At 45.7% G+C, this 20,257-nt stretch overlaps 1 protein-coding gene across 1 annotated transcript in view; it reads right to left on the reverse strand.

Annotated features, from left to right (window-relative positions):
- Nucleotides 1-20,257, reverse strand: part of LOC146179162 (uncharacterized) — a 60,845-nt gene that overhangs the window by 21,462 nt on the left and 19,126 nt on the right. Inside the window, exons 8-18 of the mRNA XM_084578836.1 lie at nt 19,818-19,958; nt 17,908-17,998; nt 16,390-16,544; nt 15,514-15,621; nt 13,576-13,674; nt 12,355-12,481; nt 11,010-11,128; nt 9,619-9,685; nt 6,686-6,797; nt 3,706-3,806; nt 542-657 (exon numbers count right to left, since the gene is read on the reverse strand). Coding sequence (XP_084434962.1) covers nt 542-657; nt 3,706-3,806; nt 6,686-6,797; nt 9,619-9,685; nt 11,010-11,128; nt 12,355-12,481; nt 13,576-13,674; nt 15,514-15,621; nt 16,390-16,544; nt 17,908-17,998; nt 19,818-19,958 — 1,236 coding nt within the window. The remainder of the gene's footprint in view (nt 1-541; nt 658-3,705; nt 3,807-6,685; nt 6,798-9,618; nt 9,686-11,009; nt 11,129-12,354; nt 12,482-13,575; nt 13,675-15,513; nt 15,622-16,389; nt 16,545-17,907; nt 17,999-19,817; nt 19,959-20,257) is intronic.

Genomic DNA, 20,257 nt, shown 5'->3' on the forward strand with positions numbered 1-20,257 from the left:
TCGTGTATGAAATAGGCGCGTTCCCCTATTCCCGGTAAAAGTTTCGCGGAAAAGAGTTATTTTTGTAATGTTAAGCGAACAGTGGAATGCAATCGCTTCGCATAGAATACGAATACTAATTCATTTTTGGACAGACGAAAACACTCATTTCGTCACAACTTGCCCGCGATCCTGTATTTGCCTTTGCGCCTGCCTGCTCTACTGGGAAAAGCAGTCCATGCATGTTCTTGACCAATGGGAGGTGCTATGGTGCATGAGTGTGAGAAGCAAGGCTGTCAGCTTTATTAGAAGAGAAGGCTACACCAAGATATGTCGACCAACTGGCTGCAACCCTCGCCCCCCTTCCAATCGACGCAGCGCCACGGCGCGATCACGCTCATTGCCATACATAGCTCTGCATGGCATTATACAAAAGCTTCGTAGCAGGTTCGCAGCTGACGCATTTCGTTTTTCATTTCATTCTTAGCTTCTCTCCCTAGCGGTGCGTTATCGAGAAAGGAGTAGTTTTTCATGTTCGTCCGTCCCGTCGGTGGCATCTCACCTGCTGCTCCCTGTCGGCGACTTTCAGCACGAGCGCTCCATTATCGACCTCATTTCGGAGCACCCGCACCACCTCCGAGTTGTTCACGAAAGTGACAGAGATGTTATCGTCAGCCTCTGCAAAAGAAAACAATTAACAAAAATTAAATAATGCGACGAGGTGACGAACGCTGCAACTGCGCTCCTATACGATTAATGCAGGAAATCATTATTAGAGTGACGTCGCCAGATTGGAAGTGGAAATTGTATATTTCGAAATATATTAGAGAGAGAGAGAGAGAGAGAGAGAGAACTTTTAATGAGCATATAATCAATAAAAATTCGCAGGAGCTGGGTGGTCGGTGCCCCTAGTCCAGGGCTCCGCTGGCAGCAGCTGACTTGCGGACTAGCTGGATAATCCAGGCTTGCTGGTCCAGGTTGTCGCTGGTCAGGGCCGCCTCCCACTGCTCGTGTGTCGGGCATGGCACTATTAACGTTGGGTCAGGTTTGTCCTGGCATTCCCAAGAGATGTGATAGAGTGTGGGACTTGCACCGCACCAAGGACAGTAACTCGTGTATTTTGTTGGGCTTATTGATTGATTGAATGTCCTTTATTGAATGGGAAGGCTCATGGCCATGGATGGGGATAAAGGGGAGTAGACATAATCTTCATTGTTTATTTAGGTCGTCACTCGAATCACATTGCTCTAACCAGGCCACTAAGCGAGCCATACTTGGCAAATATCATCTGTGTGTTTGCATCAGTTTCTAGAAGGGAACGGTAGTTCAGGCGGTAGGGTTCGATCTCGGGGCGTCCAGTAGAAAAAGCCCTTTCTCCAGTCTATAGTGTCCGAGGAAGGAAGTTGTTTGTGCGGTGGTGAGAAAATTCTTCTCACCAATTAGAGATTTAGCTTACCGTGATCCGCTACCGTGATCCGCCACCGCGCGTTCCACTGCGCATGTCCAGAGCCCCTTGACGCCGATAGATGGCGCCACATACTTGATGTCGTCACATAGATCTGCCGCGTCGGGACCAATCAGCTTGTGCGCTCCACCCACGCGTGGTAGAGGGTCACGGTGGCGGATCGCGGATCACGGTAAGCTAAATCTCTCTATTCATGTTGTCCCTCACCAGCTCTAGAAACAATCGGGGAAACACCAAACCGCCAGTTTGGTGACCCGAAGGGAGGCAGACATGTACGGGTCCACACACATGCACAGCCGTGAAAGAATGGCACAAAACTTTATGTCCAGCGCATAAACGACTTCTACTTCTTCCGCGGTGCTGATACATGATGTAATTGAGTGCCATTTCCTTCCACCCTTCCTGTGTGTGGTACGACTGCGCTGACGAACTGTTCGCGCTAAAGTTCTTGTAGCTAAAAAATTCTACAGACTACGTCTTTGCAGCGACGAAACTGGCCCTGAAAGTGCTGCTGTAGTTTAGTACTTGAGTTCAGTTCAGTTCACTTCAGTCGTTCAGTCGTGTCTTACTCTTCGTGACCCTATGGACCATATCACGCAACACTTCCCGGTCTCTCACTATCTTCCTAACATCACATAACTTCATCCGCAGCACCTTGAGGATGCTATCTAACCAAAGCGTTCGATGCACTACCCCTTGCCTTGAGTTGACTAATCCCAAAGAAAAGCTTAAGGGGATAAAGGGTAAAAACATGTGAACCCAGATGCACCAGTAAACAAATTCTCCATTATGCAGTGACTCTTTACTGCAGTTTTTAACTAATGTTGCTTCGCAGGTAGTGTCAGGAGAAAACGTTGCCCTCGACAACCAGTGTATATCTTAATTATGGAGTGCTGTTAGCCGAAGAATAGTTCGAATCCGCTTAATGTTTTAGCGAAACGCACTGTCTCGCAACACGTTGGTAAATCTCGCTCTAAATGTTCCCGTACTGCATCGTTACGTCAGTAGCGCTCAGTGTAGCGAAGGCCTTCCGTCCTTTCGATGACTGAAATATTGGGCCGTTTGCTACATAAATGCTCCGGAAAACGCGCAGAAACAACTAAGCACGAGAAGGCCGAAATATGACATCGTGCACCGAGAAAGCTCGAAACACGATCGCCTTTTGTCGTTATTTCGAGGCTAGTTTTCAATCCGCTGTATATATGTGCGAAATAAACATGCATAAACTTAAGCGAGCTCATTGGTTTCCGAATCTATATTAGTGATAGTTGTTAAAACCAGGTTTCGGCGTTACTAATAATCGCAGTTTAAGGGTCTGATAATATTGCAGCTTGACTGCATTATTTTTAGAGCGCCGTACCTTCCAGCGACTTGCGTCGGCCGATTTTCGCGACGCCACGATTAATGCTATTAAGCAGTGGTTAATTCCCTTTCACATATACTAATACTTGATATCCCGCCGGGCTGGCGCAGTGGTCACTGCGCTCGACTACTGTTGCCAAAGACGCGGGATCGAATCCCGGCCTTTGCGGCCGCTTTTCGATGGAGGCGAAAGTAAGGCGCCCGTGTGCTGTGTGATGTCAGTGGACGTTAAAGAACCCCAGGGGGTCGAAATTTCCGGAGTCCTCCACTACGGCGTCTCTCATAACCTGAGTCGCTTTGGGACGATAAACCGCACAAATCAAACCAAACCAAACTTCTTGATATGTCACATCAGCAGGTCCAAGGGGAATAACCACCACGGCTTCATGAAAATCGGCCGATACCATTGGGTTAAGGGCCTCATTTGAGGGGCATTTGCTATTACGTGCTCGAGCCGGATCCGACCGTAGAGCTACGCGACCATGACTTCATCCTCTACCGTTCGGTACAACCTTCGTACTTTTTCTCCACGAGGCGATGCGCGTTTGTGCCAGATGGATGCATCAGGCGCGCCTCTGCGATCTCTCGTCATTACGTAAATTCGACCCGCCAGTAAATGAGTGGCAATGAGAAAATGAACAATAGGAAGTGGGAGAGTGGTAATATGAGCAAATAAGTAGACATTTTAGAAGGGATCCTACTGCAAAGCCAGCGACCTGATCCACTTTAACGCAGCATTGGTGAACTGACTCTAAGCCACTCTTTATAGCTCTACATTTTTTCGGCGGTTGTGGTAAAAATGAATAATAAACATTTTAGGAGAGGACAGATTGTTATGGTGGGTGGGGGGATGGTAGCTCGCGATGTCATTGGCTGTCGAGTCATGGGGGAACACTTACTGCTGTATCGCTGGCAGCTTCGCTTCGTCAGGGCTCTTCCCCAATCTTTGGGTTTGTTGCTAGGCGAGAAGAAGCACTCGTGGTCGCAGTAGATGAACGTCCTGCGAACAAGTTCAGACGAACACGGTCAGGCGCACGACACAGGGCGTGCCAATTGAAGCACTGCATTCATAGTCGTACAGTCGAAATGCTATAAGGCCATAACTATTAAGGCCATATTTCACGATTCTGCATCGTTCATGTAACTCTGTACTCTGATTGATCGAGAGCACACCATGCCTATTGACAGCATGCCACCCATTGATTGATTTGAACGCGACAAAGTCACTCACGACGCCATGTAGAATTTACCAGACATTACCTTGGGGATAAGCGCACAGCACATCTTGCGTCCACATTTACTAAATGCTTGCGGAACTTCGCACCAACTCAGCAGTCCTTGATTGGCATTATCACAATTGGGCAAGCGTTCTGTAGATTTTTCTCACTTCATGTTACTGGGGCTATATTTCGTTAGCGGTAACCAAATGCTGTTGGTGTACGCTTCGAGGCAATATCCGTCCGTTAAAGTATGATATTTTTAAATTGGTGGATACACAGAAGTTTTGCTCCTTATTGGTTTAACAATGCACAACACATTACTAAACATATATCACATCTAATTCATCATCTACCCCATAAATACTTTATATATGGATGAATATTTTCTCTTATCCACAGTTTCGTTTTCAGTGTCCCAACGGGAGCTATGACGTCATGAGTCAATCTTTTCGTGCGTTCACTTCTACAATGTTATGAGTGACTTCACTACATTCAGACCAATTAGCATGTCGGATGTGCTATACTGACGACACAGAAAAGGAAGCGTGGACATAAAAGCGGTCGCTGACAAAACCGAAAGTAGGAGGCTCATCTGAAAGCTGACCTTCGGCCAAAAGTGGGCGCCGATTTAGAGGTCTTCTAACTTGCGATTCGACTGACCGAAGTTCTATGAAGAAATGTTGATGACTAATTCAAACTTGTCCATATCGTCGGTCGATTACCACCCTCCAATGCGAAACGCAAAGTATGTCCGTGGTCTGTGCGATGCAAGTGCACGCTAAAAGATCTCGTGGTTGTGTAAATTGTTCAGGAGACCTCCTCTACAGCACTTCTTTTTTTTTCGCTCTCAGCTTAATAGTTTTCCTGAAGGCGCGATTCAGGTGGGCCATCGAGAAATCGCACTTCCTGCATCTCTTATTTGCTTAAAAACCCATTTTTATTCACTTTGTGAATAACAGACTACTTAAAAAGCGCTTGCAAAATAACAGCTCCTGCAGAAGTTTCACAAGCTAATTTCAACCACACCCTAGTGAGAAAAACCACAATAACCTCATACAGATTACTCATACTAAACTCATACAAAACTCGTACAAATCTCATATTATCTCATACAAATATCATTCAACTTATGAAATTTTGTATGAGATTATATGAGAATTGTGTGAATTTAGTATGAGTTTCGTATGAGAAACCTGTATGAGGTTATTGTGACTCATATGGTTTTTTGTAGGGCAACGAGTATTCCAACGCGCTGAGTACCACTTGTTGTTGCGGCTGCAGAAAGGGGCAAAAGAAAATGCACGGGCCTGCCTATATACTGGCTCTGGTGAAGCAATTGACCGGCTCATGTGGACAGACGAGTGTTGAAAGAAATGCCAGAAGATGAAAAGAAGAGACGCGCCGTCGCCTGCCACCAAAGCGACGGCTATGACAACGGCGTGAACAAGATCATCGCCGTGGAAATTTGAGGAGCCTCCACAACAAGGCTCCTATGACAGTTCGCGGGCATAAACAGTGTAGGATAGAAAACACGCAGAACGTCTATGTCCGGTTTGTTAGCGCTGTTGACCTATCAGGAATCGTTACCAACTCGCCCAATCTGCCGTTCTGTTCACAGGTTAAAGGTCCGCAGGACCAAGAGGGGCCCCCGGTAGGTGAGATCTTGGGCCGATTTACGCACATCACACCGAAGATAACTGCAACTCCCGATAACCACATGCTGCACGCGCATGCGGAAGGGAAGGTGGGCGACAAAAACGAACTTGAACTGACTGATTGATTGAAATATTTTATTCCGACAAACTTGGTCTGAGATGACGAGACAAAAGGCAATTCACCTTTCCTGACGAGGCCCCGTCATCCGTTACACTGCTTAGCAGCATTATATATACTAGCCCACATACAAAGAACCAGACGCTCTTACCAAGCCGTGTCGACGTGCCTGCGTGGCCTAGGGATAACGTGAATGCAAGGGTCATGGCAGGCTGATTATGATATCACCCTCACGCGAAAGGAGGGGCCCGAGTTGGCAGATCCTGCTAAACTTAATGTCAGGAAGCCCTATGTCCAGTTAGTGATTGGCCATGCCAGCTGCCAGCTATCGCCTGCCAATGCCATGCTCCTGATTTTTTTGCTCACAATGCGGCGACGCTGACCCCAGCGGACGGCAGACGACGCCGGATTTTCGGTGAACGGGGCCTTTGACGCTATCGCGTTAAAATAACCACGACTTCATGAAAATTGGGCGATCAGCTCAAAAATAGCTGCACTGGCAAACGAAGTAGCATTTGATGGTTCGCCCAATCTTTACTCAAATCGAGAACTTAGGGAAAGTTGTGAGTGTGCCAGTGAACGTATGGACGGATGACATGTTTTATCTCGAGGCTCACATTTGCGAATGATAATCCGAAAGGTAACAGCCAGCACATGGGGCATAATGAATTATGTTATAACATCTGTGTTTTGAAGTTGAAATGATATCGCGCAGGAATGATTCGTCCAGAGAAAAAACCGCAGAAAAGAAGAAAAGGTGCTTATTATTAAGGCCGCGTATGAAGTAACCACTGGTTGGAGATAGCTGCACGTGTCTTCGAGAGTAATACTATACTGGGCTCAGACTGAAAAATAAAAAAAAATCCTCAAGCAAACAAGTACTCACGTGCAGTCGGGGTTGTTGAGGCACTGTTGTGCGCAGTCCTCCTGCGTGGGGTTTCTGACGGTGTGCGTCATCTTGTCTCCAGGAACATAGTTGCGAGTGTCGATGAAACTGGCTGAAATGGGATAAGGCACGCGGTCAATGATAGTGCAGCTTTTATTACCGCAGTCGACGAGTGAATTAAGCCTCGCAAAGGGCCTATACTGAATGTGATCAATAGACCGGGATTACAATGGAGATATATTGACATTGAGGGATCTTTAAGAGGTTCTTGTTATTGCGGTGGGCGGTCCGAGAAGATTCACTGTGATAAGGCAGTAGGATACGCTGTGCCATTTTGACTTGTCGGATGTTGTAACATGAAAACGAACGATAAGAACGGGAGATGTAAATACGCGTGTTGAACGTTTCCTACTCAAAACTTGCTTCAAGCTTGTCGGTGCGTAAAATATGTGGTGTACTACAACTGTAGATTAGAGCAACATTCAAACCAATACGTGCGGCAGATGGTTTCCGAACTGTTTGTGACGTGTGCAAGAAAGATCTACAGCATGTAACAATTCTGAGAACATTCGACTGAAAATAAATTCAAGGACACTTGCAAAGGAAATTATGTACAGGTGCCCCAAAAGTAATACGGAGCACGCGAGCTGCGGCCGAACTGAAAAAAAAACTGCATGCCAGCGCACTCTATCAGCAGATGCGCGGCAAAGAGCAAGGGGGACGTCAGTACATCCGGCTGACCCATCTCAATAAATTGATGCTCGCGTTATCGCCTCAACGAGCGAAGCTGCACTGCTACCATCCCTGCCCGCCAGGGGCGCTTTCAATACCTCATGGTTTGTTGTTCATCTGGGCCGTGCAGAAATGTTTGCTTTCGGCACCATGCATCTTATCATCCTTCGTCGGGAACCACATTATCTTTGTTTACAGCCGAAGTTTGCGCTCCACTTTGCGGCGAATTTCTACACTGACGAGTATAAACGCTCCTGAAACGCTTGAAAAACAAAACACAATAGCATGCATGGGTTGTCTTTGATAAAAATAGGTGCCGAACGGCATAGCAAGTGGGCTAATAATTCGAGACAAATTTCTTCAACAAAAATTCACTTTCTTACACTGTAGAACAAAATGGTAAACATAAAAGGTAGGAATGGGCAGCTTAAAGGAAAAAACTAAGAAAATAACCTCGGAAGGTGCCATTTTATGCAAACTTGAGTTTCATAACCTGCAAAGCCCCCACGCAGGTTTACGACATAAGCGCCGAAAAAGAGAAAACGTTGACCACACATTTTCATTGTCACAAACTCGCCGCGAAGCGAATAGCGAACGAAGGTGGTCACGCAGGCTGAAAATGGTGGCATTCCTGATAAAGCAAAAAGCGCATGTTGTCGAACGCCAACTTTCTACACGGCGCGGACAAACACCCTTGCATGATGTATTAAAGCACCCCTGGCGAGCAGTGATGGTAAGAGTGCAGCTTCGCTCGTGGCGGCGATAACGCGAGCATCAAGTTATCGAGATGGGTGAGCCGGATGTGCCGGCGTAGCCTCGGTCTTTGCCGCGCATCAATAGATAGAGCGCGCTGGCATGCAGTTTTTTCCAGTTCGGCCGCAGCTCGCGTGCTCCGTATTACTTTTGGGGCACCTGTACATGTTTTTTTTTTTTTATTCGTTTCGCCTGTGCTGTGAAAAACTAGTGCTTCATAAATGAATCTTCTCATGCGGGGCTTTAAAAATTTTAATCTTGCTGATGTGGCTGCTCCATAATCCTATGAAGCCAGGAGTATTAAAAAATTACGCCGTGGGAATAAGAATGTATACCTTATTTTCTTTACTACCTGACATTCGCAAATAAACTTCCATGTCTCATCACCGTAGATTTCGTCGTAAACGAGTTTGCCGTATGCTGTCAGCTTCCATGGTTCCTTTGCTGAATAAACGCTTTCCACGAGGATCGATGAAATAGATGAGATCCCCGGATCGTATCAATACATTTGTTTTCCTGACTCATTGCTATGAAGCTGGTTTAGTTCGGTTGTTTTCAGGAAGCCTAATATACAAGAAAGCCGGTACATCCGTGATGAACGGACGGGCGCAAGCAAAAGAAAAGCATACAGGACAGAGCATAATATTTGATTTTTTCTCATACGAAACAAAAAACAGCAAACAGTGCAATGGAGGCCAAAGCCACTTTTGATAAAGTTCACTAAAAAAAAAAAATGAATTTTTGGGACGCTGACAACCTTGCATGTTGGGTGGGTGTATTGATGCTTTAAATAATGTGAGCCATCAGCACAAACACTAGCTATAAGCGAAAGCCTTAGAACAACCATTAGATAATTTCGTGCAATTATACAGCATACTTGGCTCACAAAGCGAGAAAAAGGAGACAGCGTAAGAAGCTTTGATCTTTAGATGCACCTTTTATTGGGATGACAAATACGCAACTTTATTTATTTTTTTTTTTGCCAGCTCAGTATTATCTAAAAAGCCACATGCAGTTGTTGTCTACATTATACTCATTTTAAGAATAAATCTACTAGGTTCGCGCGGAGGCGGATTTGTGGGCGACTCTTGGAAGTGCCAGTCCTATTAGCGCAGTGCATACGTTAAGAAAAAAAAAAAGGCGGAGGGGGGGGGGATTTTGTTGTGTTTCCAGGGGCAGTCGTCACTTGTCTTCATTCATAGCAAAGGTCTACGCGCTGCTCGATGAATAAAATGATATCTCCCAACCGAACAATGACCCCCACTCTAAACGGACAGGCTGGCGCCGCATAAACTTAGGCACGTGCATGACACCGCGCTTTGTGCGAGTGCGATCTCTCTCCATATATTATTTCTCTCAACCTCCAAATGTTCTCATTGGAAGCAGATAAGAGTGACGACCAGTTAACTCGTCGTGAATATTTTATACACTGAAGGTTTTGTGCTCACCGATGGCACCGGGGGCGGGCAGGAGCAAGGCCACGACATGAATGCTGCCATCCTCCAGGAAGCCGATCTGCTCGGAAAACAAGGACAACAGTTCGCATACTGTCTGTGCTCGAAGATAGCGTTTGAATTATCGAATAACCAACGAGCATAAACAAACAAACTGTGTCGAAAGGCCGCGGCGGGCAACTCTACTCAACATTTACCTTTGGTGGCACTCAGTTTCAGTTTAGTGGCACGCAGCCTTTTTGCGGCCGTAAATGGCATCCGTTCGCAATAAAAGGCGCAGTTACTAATAATGAGAGGTTTCGAGTGGAAAGCGATATTTTTTCGCTAGTCGATTTAAATTCTTTACGTTGATAATGACGTTGGCAGAATTACGAACTTTGTGATCGCTGACTACGAGTGTATGACAGCATGGACTAACCTCGGGGATTCATTGCTGTTGTGACATGGACACTTGAGGGCATTAGTTATCTCTTTTCTTCTACGTAGCATGGCAAGGCAATTTCGTACGTTCCTCCTTGTGATTAGAGTGCGCTCACCTCTGCACAAGGATTCCCTGTCTGAATAGACCTCTTCAGTACGCTAACTCAAGCTTTCCTACTAATACGTTTCCATCCCTTCATTTTTCTCACATCCCTCATTCTTTTGGAGTGCTTGGCTGGCGTCTTCCCAACGGTATGATTGGCTGTTCTAAATCGGCAAGCCACCCACTTGCTCTGGCGTGACTGACATATGCTTTATCTTGGTTTGCTTTTTCTCTCTCGCAGTGAGGTATCTGAAGAAAACTGAATGGCACACACATGCACTGGTCCTGCCTATTCAGACAAGTCAGTCTACCCGATACCTGCACAACTTACTCCCGCAGCCTGTCCCATACTTCCCTAGAGGAATCGGGGGAGTATCACCGGGCCCGCTCCCGCGAATGTAAGTCGCTATAGTAGCTTTTCCCTTAGTTCTGCCTCATTTTGTGTGGAAACTTGCACCTTCGGATGCGGGAAACACCCATTTCACCTCTATGTATTTCTCACGTATGTTCGAATTCAATTGAACCTGTTGTGCTTTATAGCTACGCAGGCAGGAGCTTATTTTTTAGTCTTTTAATTCATCCCAAACTATCCAATATCCCCTAAACCCTTGGAGACCTGGGCCCGATCCGCCAGCTGAACTGCTGTACAAAGTTAAAGGTGGTTTCATGTCTTTAATGCACATTGCAATTGGCAATGCAATGCAATTGGCAATCGCCATAACATCGCTAACATCATAACCTTGTGAGGCGCCGCGGCCTCTCTTATAGTGTTTCAAATCGCGCGCACTTTTTTATTCCAAATTTATTTAAAAACTTATTTCGTCCCCCTCTGTCTCTTTCCCTCCCTCTCCCATTCACTCACCTGGGGCTTGGGTATCCGCAGGGGAGAGATCTTGGGCAAGGTGTACAGCTTCTCCCAGATAGTCTCCAGTAGTGTGTCGCGGTTCTGCCAGAAGGTGGCCTCGCTCACATTCTTGTCACCTGCGTCACCGCGAGTCGCTGCCGTGTGAACCGTCTGTTGACCCGCTTAAGGAAGGATATGGGACATGCGTACTATACTCAAAGGCCACACACTACCAGGGGGCACGCGGGGAATCCATCATCACACAGAGCCGATCCATAGTGCCCTGACATTTACCTCTTCACACCGTGCCCCAGCAAGGAGCAAGAAGGTACTCAATCCCATAGGGGATCTAAGGATGTGTCCCACGGAACCTCAGGTTAGGTCGTTCATGACGCCACAGCTAACGATGACATAGCAGTCATGAAGCCACTAAGGCAAGGGTATAGTTCTCTTAGAGTTCGCGGATATATAGTCCACATTAAAATAGATATTATCGGACATTTGGCGAAATTGTAGCGGCCATGAGAGCATGAAGTTATGGAATTAAGACATTACAGTATTATCTCAACGATACAAAAAATCAATTTTTCGAATGTGACAGCGTAAAGCCGGCTTTGCCCGGTGGCGTCTCAATAAATATCGATTGGCGGGCGCGAAACGTGGCATCACATATCACGTGAGCAGCACATAAATACGTTATGGCTGCCAGCGGTATTCAAAGCCGCGACGGCACGGACAAATCAGCTTCACTGGTCACTGCACGAAAGCACTACCCCACTGCTGAAGTCACGCTGCCTGTCTATCCGCGCTGTGCTTTGGATGCCGTCTTCGTCGGCTTCCATCTGCGCGTCAGTTCAAAAACAATAGCGCGAAGACACTTGCACATGCAAGCCCTAAATTGAGCGCGTGGCAGCTTTACCGACAACAAGAATGGCGTCCCCAGGTGGTCAAAATTACTCCGTAGCCCTCCACTACGGCTCCCCTTTCTCTCTTTCCACTTTCACTCCCACCTTCATCCCTTCCCTTACGGCGCGGTTCAGGTGTCCACATAACAAGTGTGGCAGATACTGCGTCTTTCCCTTCCTATGAACCAATCAATCAATCAATATAGAAGAGCCGTATCAAATGCACGCAGAAGAATACCACCAATCAATCAATCAATATAGAAGAGCCGTATCAAATGCACGCAGAAGAATACCACATGAGCGGCGGGACTTGAACCAACGACTTAAATTATCAACTGTTATAGTTAAAATACCTAATGCTGCTACAATATCAATGGGTGATGGTAATTACGCGACGGAGAATGTTTTCATTCGAATTCTGAAGTCATGCTAGTGATTCTCAGCAATGCTTTACTTACTGATGAAGAGGAGGTCCAGGTAAGTCTTGGTGATAAAACAGTCTCTGATATCGAAGTTCCACAGGAACGTCTCGTCCAGCTTGTCTTCCTCGACGAAGTCAAAGTAGTTGACAGCGTGCACTTCGGGCTGTACGGGAGACACAGACAGTTCTTGGCTTTAGAAGCCCCTTGTTGCATGACAACGGTGGAATGTGTTCAGCGTACATACGGTAATGTGCAGAAGAGCATTCATTGCAGCTAAACCCGTAATCAACCTGACAAATTATCACTTTTATCGCTGTTGACTATAGTAAGCGTACAGATCCAAAGTTTAGAACCCAGTGCCGATAGCTTCTGAGCCCCACTCTGTGTGGCTTGTGGTTACAAATCTTCTGAAGGCAAGATTTTAGATCCTGCCTCTTCCTACGGGTAGGACTTCTAAGAATGCTGAAGGAGCCCGGCTACATGACTTCGAACCTCCTGGGCTTTAAGTTTTTGGCCAAGGCGGTTCTTAGAATCATAACATTCTAGACGTCTTATGTGCTTGAAGCTTCTCGCATTCAGTTTCTTGCAAAGTGAGAAAGTAAGGTTTAAAAAAAAAGTTACGTAAAGCGTAACGTAGTGCTCGTATTGTGGGAAAGATAGACCATTCATCATGACATGGGGGCATGATCTGCAGTTGCGTATCAGGGGCAAAATATAATCCATTCAGGTATCACAAGCTTTGGAAACGCTTGCGACATGCAATTTCATCACATTAATTAACTCTAAGTGCCGCTTATTTTCATAGCTTTCTCAACTCTTGTACCATATCTATGTGACATTTCATTTGATAATGCTGTTATACTTTCTTTCGTCAACTTGTTACCAATTTTTTTAAGTGCACACTCTTCTTTTATGCCATTTCAGTGTCCTTCCTCATTCTCGATCCAATGCGAATATCTGATATACTGAACATTTTCAGCACCTTTGAATGTGTTCTTATCTGCCATATGTAACACTTCTTCACAGTGGGCTAACTTTTTCTGTGTGCTCTCGGGGTTCACTTGTATAAATGAACAAACAGATACGAATCTGCGGTTGGCTGCCATGTCGAACATAAGCATAAAAATGTACTGCCTGAAACGGGGCACTTCATTAGCATTTGCTCTATACTTCTCGCTTTAGCTGATGGGCGCGCCGTTATAACTTTACACGGTTAGGCAAACCCAGATAGTTGCGTCATATTGCACGTATACGCACCGTCCAGGTAAGATCAGAGGAGTCTGGCAGGGACCCGGCAGTCTCGCGTCGCAGTGGAACGAACTTGTCCAGCTGGGCTCCCGCAGAAAACCACTGAAGCTGAAAGAGGACGCGGCGTCATCAGTGCATGAATGTCACCATCACTAGCGAGCACATCGGCCAGACATTGTCGCCCACGGTCACCGGAGCTTCGGACCTCTTAGGGGGTTAGGGAGACAGCGCTTCCTCTCGAAGGATCATGAGAGCGCTCAGCGGACTTGAAGTCTCTTGATATGTCTCTAAGTAAAGTGTAAAAACTTACTTAAGGACATATCCTTGAGCTTTAATTATGCTATAGGAGCGGCGGTGCATAGGCCTATACACTGCCTATACACTGCCTATACACTGCCCATGCACTGCCGCTCCATGCACTGGGTCACGGCTGCTAGATGATTAGACGCCCGTGCCCGGGCAATGCTTTGTCGTCCGGCACAGTGCTCAGAACTGGGATTTTCTGTGCCTATACATATGTAAGACCTTTTAGTAAAGTTTAAGGTCTGCGTAGACGCGATTTTATATGTTCGTTCTCAAGTTTCATGCAGGATATCACTTTTTTGTCTTATTCTAGACATGTGTTATGGTTGTCTGCATTATTATTCTGGTTTTATACCTTAATCTCCGATTTCTTCGAAGAGTATAGTAGGTCGGTGATTTAAACATGCTTGCCGAAACTTCTGTTTTTTCATGAAAGAAGTCGCTCTATCTCGAAGTAATTCCACCTAAAATTCGCAATAGGTATAAAAAAACAAAACAGGGTAGTCAAGCTTAAGAAATAAAACGCGTAGGTTAGTGGTTCGTCAGCCCTGTGCCAGTAGAAACGGAGAGAAGGCATTACACATGGGAGGGGCATATCTAATGTGGGTAAAAGATAATTGCCGATGGCCACATAGGGTAATGGGACTAATTACAAGCGAAGAAAAAACGCAGCCGGGAGCGACACATAGGAACGAAGGGGAGAATTAGGGAAATTTGCCCGGATAAACGGAGTTCTTTACTTGTTCGCATTGTAGGGGGTATAACAGACAAGCTTTCAGTTAGTGTTTGTCCATCAGATGGCGAAAGCCACTTTATTTCTCAAATTTCCCGTGTAACTGGGGAAGGCGTAGTTGCAGGCAAGTAAGTGAGACGTATTGTACTAAAACCGCAAAATGAGACGAGTCAAAGGCAGGTGACAACGATACTAACATCTGATAATGTATTTAAATATCGTGACTTGTATAAATCAATTGCGCGTCTAATAACGCAAACAATCGCAAAGTGAGTATTAAGACAGGAGAAAAACAATTTCATGGCAAGGATGACAACATTAAACACCTGGAAGGCATGATAAAAAAAAAACGACATAAGTGACATGATCAAAATGCGCATAAACAAAACAAAACGAAAAGAAAAGCACATAATTGCGAATAAAAAAAAAAAAGGAGTTTTAGTAATAATAGGGAAAAATAACAAATTCTTAACCGCGTTCTTTTTCGCAACACGCTTTTAAATATTCGTGGTTTGTCTAATGCAGAAATACATTCTGATGCTTAATACTGGCCTGATTTTGCACCCACTGTGTTCCGCGCAATGCACGGCTCACTTGATTATTACTGGTTTATCGACTCCGGTTACCACTGTTATTCTCGATCGATTATTTTGGAACAAGGGGAAGATAGCCTGCGGGACATGGGCTTTGACGGCCAGTGTAAGTGGGAATGTATTCCAGCAGCAGGTGCACCTATGCGCCCCTCTCCGTTTCCATCTGCACTTGTTCCTTTTCATTTTACCCTCGTTACATGTATGTATTGCTCTTTCAGAGATTTTATTTCTTACGCGCTATACGGAGAGGTTACACAGATTTTTCACTCCCAGAGCAATCCACGGCGCATATGTAACATGACTGCATATGCAACTTACCGAGGTGAAGTAGAAAGTGGTGACGAGGCGGTCGTAGCGGATGTTCTCAATGGTCACGTTCCTCCTCACCGACTCCCAGATGTCGCAGGCCACACCGCGGATGACAGTCTGTTTGTTGCACAGCACATGCGAGAAGAAATGCTCATGCATGGTCGAAAACGATACTTAAGGAGCACGCCTGTATCTGCTTCACCAATACTGAACGGATGATTTCTAATGGGCCGTATCGGCGCTAACTGCGTTTCATTGAATCGCTTTTTATCACAGAGCCGAGTTGGTTGCTGCATAGTGCATGCCCCGGCTCCTGACTGCCGTCACCTCTGACCTACGCATGAAACGATGAGAGACGCTACCAAAAACTAGTGCAGCTGGTTAAGGGCTGAATGCCTATCAAAAACATCATAACTGCTTGAAGACACCTGACTGCGAATAAACTGTCCTATAGACCAACATGCATCTGTGCCGTCAGTGAAATCAAGAGGTGCGGCACTCACGGAAAGTAGAAATGGTGGTTGTTAGGGTCTGGGACAACGGCTCGTACGAATACAGTGTAAGATGACGTTATCAAAGACGTTTCTGATTTCACAATGGCATATGAGGCCGCTTCTTATTTAGCAAAAGCCGAGTTATCGTAAAGCTTAATGCGAAGCTGCATACAAACGCTCATTTCAAACCCTATGTATTTATTATCAGAACGCCAGAATATGTGGATGCTGAAGTTACCTCCGTGTGAAGGTCGCGATCGGTGGCGTGACCCATGAAAAAACACGCAAACAGAACTTCCCAGAGCAAATTTCTGACTTCCCAGTGCAGATATTACTTAAAATGTGAATACACGTTGACAGCGAGTAGAGCATGGCGTATAGCAGCACTGACCTGCCCCGCGTAGTAGAAGTCGCCGACGAGTTCGAGCATTTGGGCAGGGGTCTTCATGGTCTCAATCTCTCTGTTCTCCATTGTCCTGGAAAAGTAGGACTTGGAGAGGTGGTCGATCCTGCACTTGCCCTCCTTGTCGAAGCTGTACATGACGCCTGGGGAGATACGGGGGGAAGAATTAACGCAGAGTTTAGACCTAAATGCAGCAGCTAGTATCGACAGCTTTACCAATAGTGGCTTGTTTAAAGGTAATAATGGAAAACAATAGAATGAGTTGCTTTTTAAAGAAAAAGAAACATTGCTTTTGTTCAATGTGAGCGCCGATTCGCTGCCTCCACACGAGACGAGAAAATGACAGGTCACTTTAAAATTATGGCCGATTTCCTTACAGTCTCGGGCCTTCGTTTCAAGCCTTTAAATAATCGCTTTTTCTTTCGCAAGAGCCTTATTAGCAATAGCATTGAACACAGTTTCTATTTTTATTACATTTATTACAGTGACTTACACGGGGAGGCAAATAAAAAATCGGTAGTATGCGCTTAACAATGAAAGAAAAAAAAACGAGCAAAGCTAATGCAAAAATTATGTTGGACATCTAAGCTTCGTTTTTAAGAGCATGACGAGATAAGCGATAGCTTAGGCTACCAGCCCACACATCAAGCCCGCTTTAACCAACTGCGTGGCCTAGGGATAATGTGAATGCAAGGATCCTGGCAGGTTGATTCTGATATCACCCTCCCATATGAAATGAGAGTCCCGAGTTGACGGTTCCTTCCAACCGTAACGTGAGGCAACCCTATGTCCAAATAGTTCGCCACAGTTGTATAGCTGCCAGCTACCGCCTGCCAGCGTCATGCTCGTCATCTTTTGCTCACAACGCTAACGCCGACAATGACGACGTCGGATTTTCAGGTAAACTGGGTCTTTAATGGTGTCGAGTTAAAATGCGACTCAGTGGTAGTACGTATCGCAGCTCCGCGGGACAAAGATAATCAGTGTTAAGTGTTATGAAACAGAAATATATAGTCGAGAAAAATATTACACCTGGGCTTCAAAGGGGAAACAAAAACAGCAAAGCCGGTCTCAGAAGCAGGGCAGTTATATATTTGCTTGACAAAGTTAATTTCGCATCAACCACAATAAATTACACGATTATTGTGAGTTCGCATTTAAGCGGGTCATGTCATTTTAAAAAGAGCATGGATTCGATGTTGGTTGGCTGGTTGTGGGGTTTAACGTCCCAAAGCGGCTCAGGCTATGAGAGACGCCGTAGTGGAGGACTCCGGAAATTTCGACCACCTGGGATTCTTTAACGTGCACTGACATCGCACAGTGCGGTATACAGGATTTGATGTGAAGACCACACGAGAACGATCTCTTGCTTATGAAAGAGCGTGAAAGGCGCAGTTTAAAAGCACGGCTTCTTCTTCCTTCGAGACCTAGAAGGCAAAAAATAGGCCTGCCTCCCTCACGAGGAAACGGGTAGTAAAAAAAAAAAAAAAAAAAAAAAAATCGAACCTGAGTTGAAGTCATGGATCTCCGCAGTTGTTCCAGCTGTGTTCTGGAAAAGCTCCACCCTGGCGACCTTGTTGGTTCCGTCGTACCAAATCTACGGGCATAAAACGGAGCGTGGTTAGTGCGGAGCTATAGAGAGATGTGTTCGCTCTCGGCTGTCATATCCGACCCGAAGTATTCATCTCCACCAACTCAAGTTTCAGTAATTTCAAAACTCGCAAACAAACGTGCAGATTATCCGCGCAAATTCTGAGTTACATGTGCTGCTGAGGCTAGAAATGGCGTATACAGTCCGGTTCACTAATAGTAAGAATGGTCTACATCCAGAGGCCATTTACTTCCTCACCTCTGCGGAGGGTTTATAATGTTTAGCCCCCGCAGGAAAGCTGATTAGCATACGTCGACAAAAACGAGATTCGAACGCTTAGAGATTAACCTTTGGACGAGAGCCAGTCAGCTCTTCCTCTTCACGTAGGACAGTACTGTACAGGGTCATCCATATCTAGCTATAACACTGTCACTACTTTCAAATCCACATTGCATCCAACGCAGGCGCATAACGAAGCAAAGCAATACAAGCGGAAGGGCATATCTAGATGGTGCTCAGCATGGCCTGCCTTTTAGCTTTATACCATAGCTGGGTCGGACACAGTGACGCTTTGAAAGCGCTGACCGTGTTATAGCTAGAAGTGGACGAGGCTGTACGTGTTCGAGCTGTAATTTAGTGATCAGAGTATGGCGCAATGCGCCGAAATGATATTCTCACTCACGAATGTGCGGTATACAGTTTGGAAATACACAGCGCTGTGTACGCCGCCCGTGCTAGTGCAGCCTAGTGCTAGGATGACGACGGTGTATATACGCCTTTGATGGCGCACATGTAAGTCCTGCTTAACAGCAGTACAAGTACAATGCATACAATAACGTCCGTGGTGCAACGCGACAAGTACTATACGTCGCACGTTAAAGAAGAGTTGAACAGAAGCCACCAAAGCAACTGTGAAACTCGGAAACTGAGAAAATGCGCATTACTACGATCTGAATTTGTTTCAACACCAGCCTTCATTATGACCACGCGTCCGTTCAGTGAAAACGCACAGAAAGTTGTGGGGGACACTTAAACTCCGCCCTTATAGAGTTAATGGCTCCCGACTGCAGCTGCCCTTGTGGTTCCTTGTCTGCGTACATTTATAAGGTTTTTATTTGACCTTGAATATAGCTTTCTCACACTTTACATGCAGGCTCTCATTGCACAATTACCAATCTCTTAACTCGTGCCTCTAATACCTGACCTATCCACGTCATCCAGTTACCGCTCGTAAGTGATCACCCGACATGGATATAAAACCCCCGCTTTAAGCCAACCTGCGTGGCCTAGGTGTAGCACGTCTGACTCGTAATCCAAGAGCACTGCAAGACTGATTCCTGTTCCGCCCTCCCAACAACCCGATTTCCCCCAAATTTGTTACGTCACGCAACCCACCAACCAATCAATGCACGCCCATTTTACCACCACAACCATGCCCGTATACGCCGGATATTCTTCAGAACGCTATCGCTTTAACACGTTGGTAAAGATACTGCGCAGGACAGTGAAGAATGTTAAATATTATGGGTGATGTGTGGATGGATTTATACAAAACTCATTTTACAGTGTTTAGCTGAGAGTAGCATAGATATACTGGGGCCTGATGGGGCACATTTAGAAAGGCCGTATAGAGACAACTCACCACCGGTGGCTAATTGACGCGAGCGAAAGCAGCTGCAAAGCGTGGAAATTAATGCGCCTTAGTTTATTTCCCGGATGCTTGCAAATTAAACGCTTTATTTCTGCTATTTCAATGCTAATGGGCCGTTATATGTCGCAAATAGTTTTTCAAAAGTACATGTCAAACTCTGCAATTTCTGCCCACCTTGTTGACAGTGACATGTGTTTCTGGAGAACCTGAGGTCTGGTAGTAGATCTCGTACTGGAATGAAAGCTGGTTAGGGATGGTCGGCAGCTTCTTGGACGCAGGGTTCTTCTTGCCCTCGCAGCCAATGCCAGTCTTAAGCTGTAGTTGAAAGAAAAAAAGCAGTTTGCTAAATTATTTCCCGCGAACATATTGGAAGAAGAAGTCGGCTGCTATGGGTTTGGTGAAGGGGCTCTCTCGCTCTTAAGCTTGATTAACTGTGGCTGGCACAGTACATGCGAATGTTATAAACTGCACAGCTGTTACCGTTCATTTCAGTCTATACTCTCTTACTTACGGAGCATATCGCAAGAAAATAAAAAAAACAATAAGATAATTAATAAGTAACAAAGTAAGGCGTTGTGTTAGCTTTAATAACGCTTTCCAGGTCGCTTTGGGGT

The sequence above is a fragment of the Amblyomma maculatum genome, chromosome 9, assembly GCF_055883805.1.
Source record: "Amblyomma maculatum isolate TAMU_Amacu chromosome 9, ASM5588380v1, whole genome shotgun sequence".
Lineage (NCBI taxonomy): Eukaryota > Metazoa > Arthropoda > Arachnida > Ixodida > Ixodidae > Amblyomma > Amblyomma maculatum.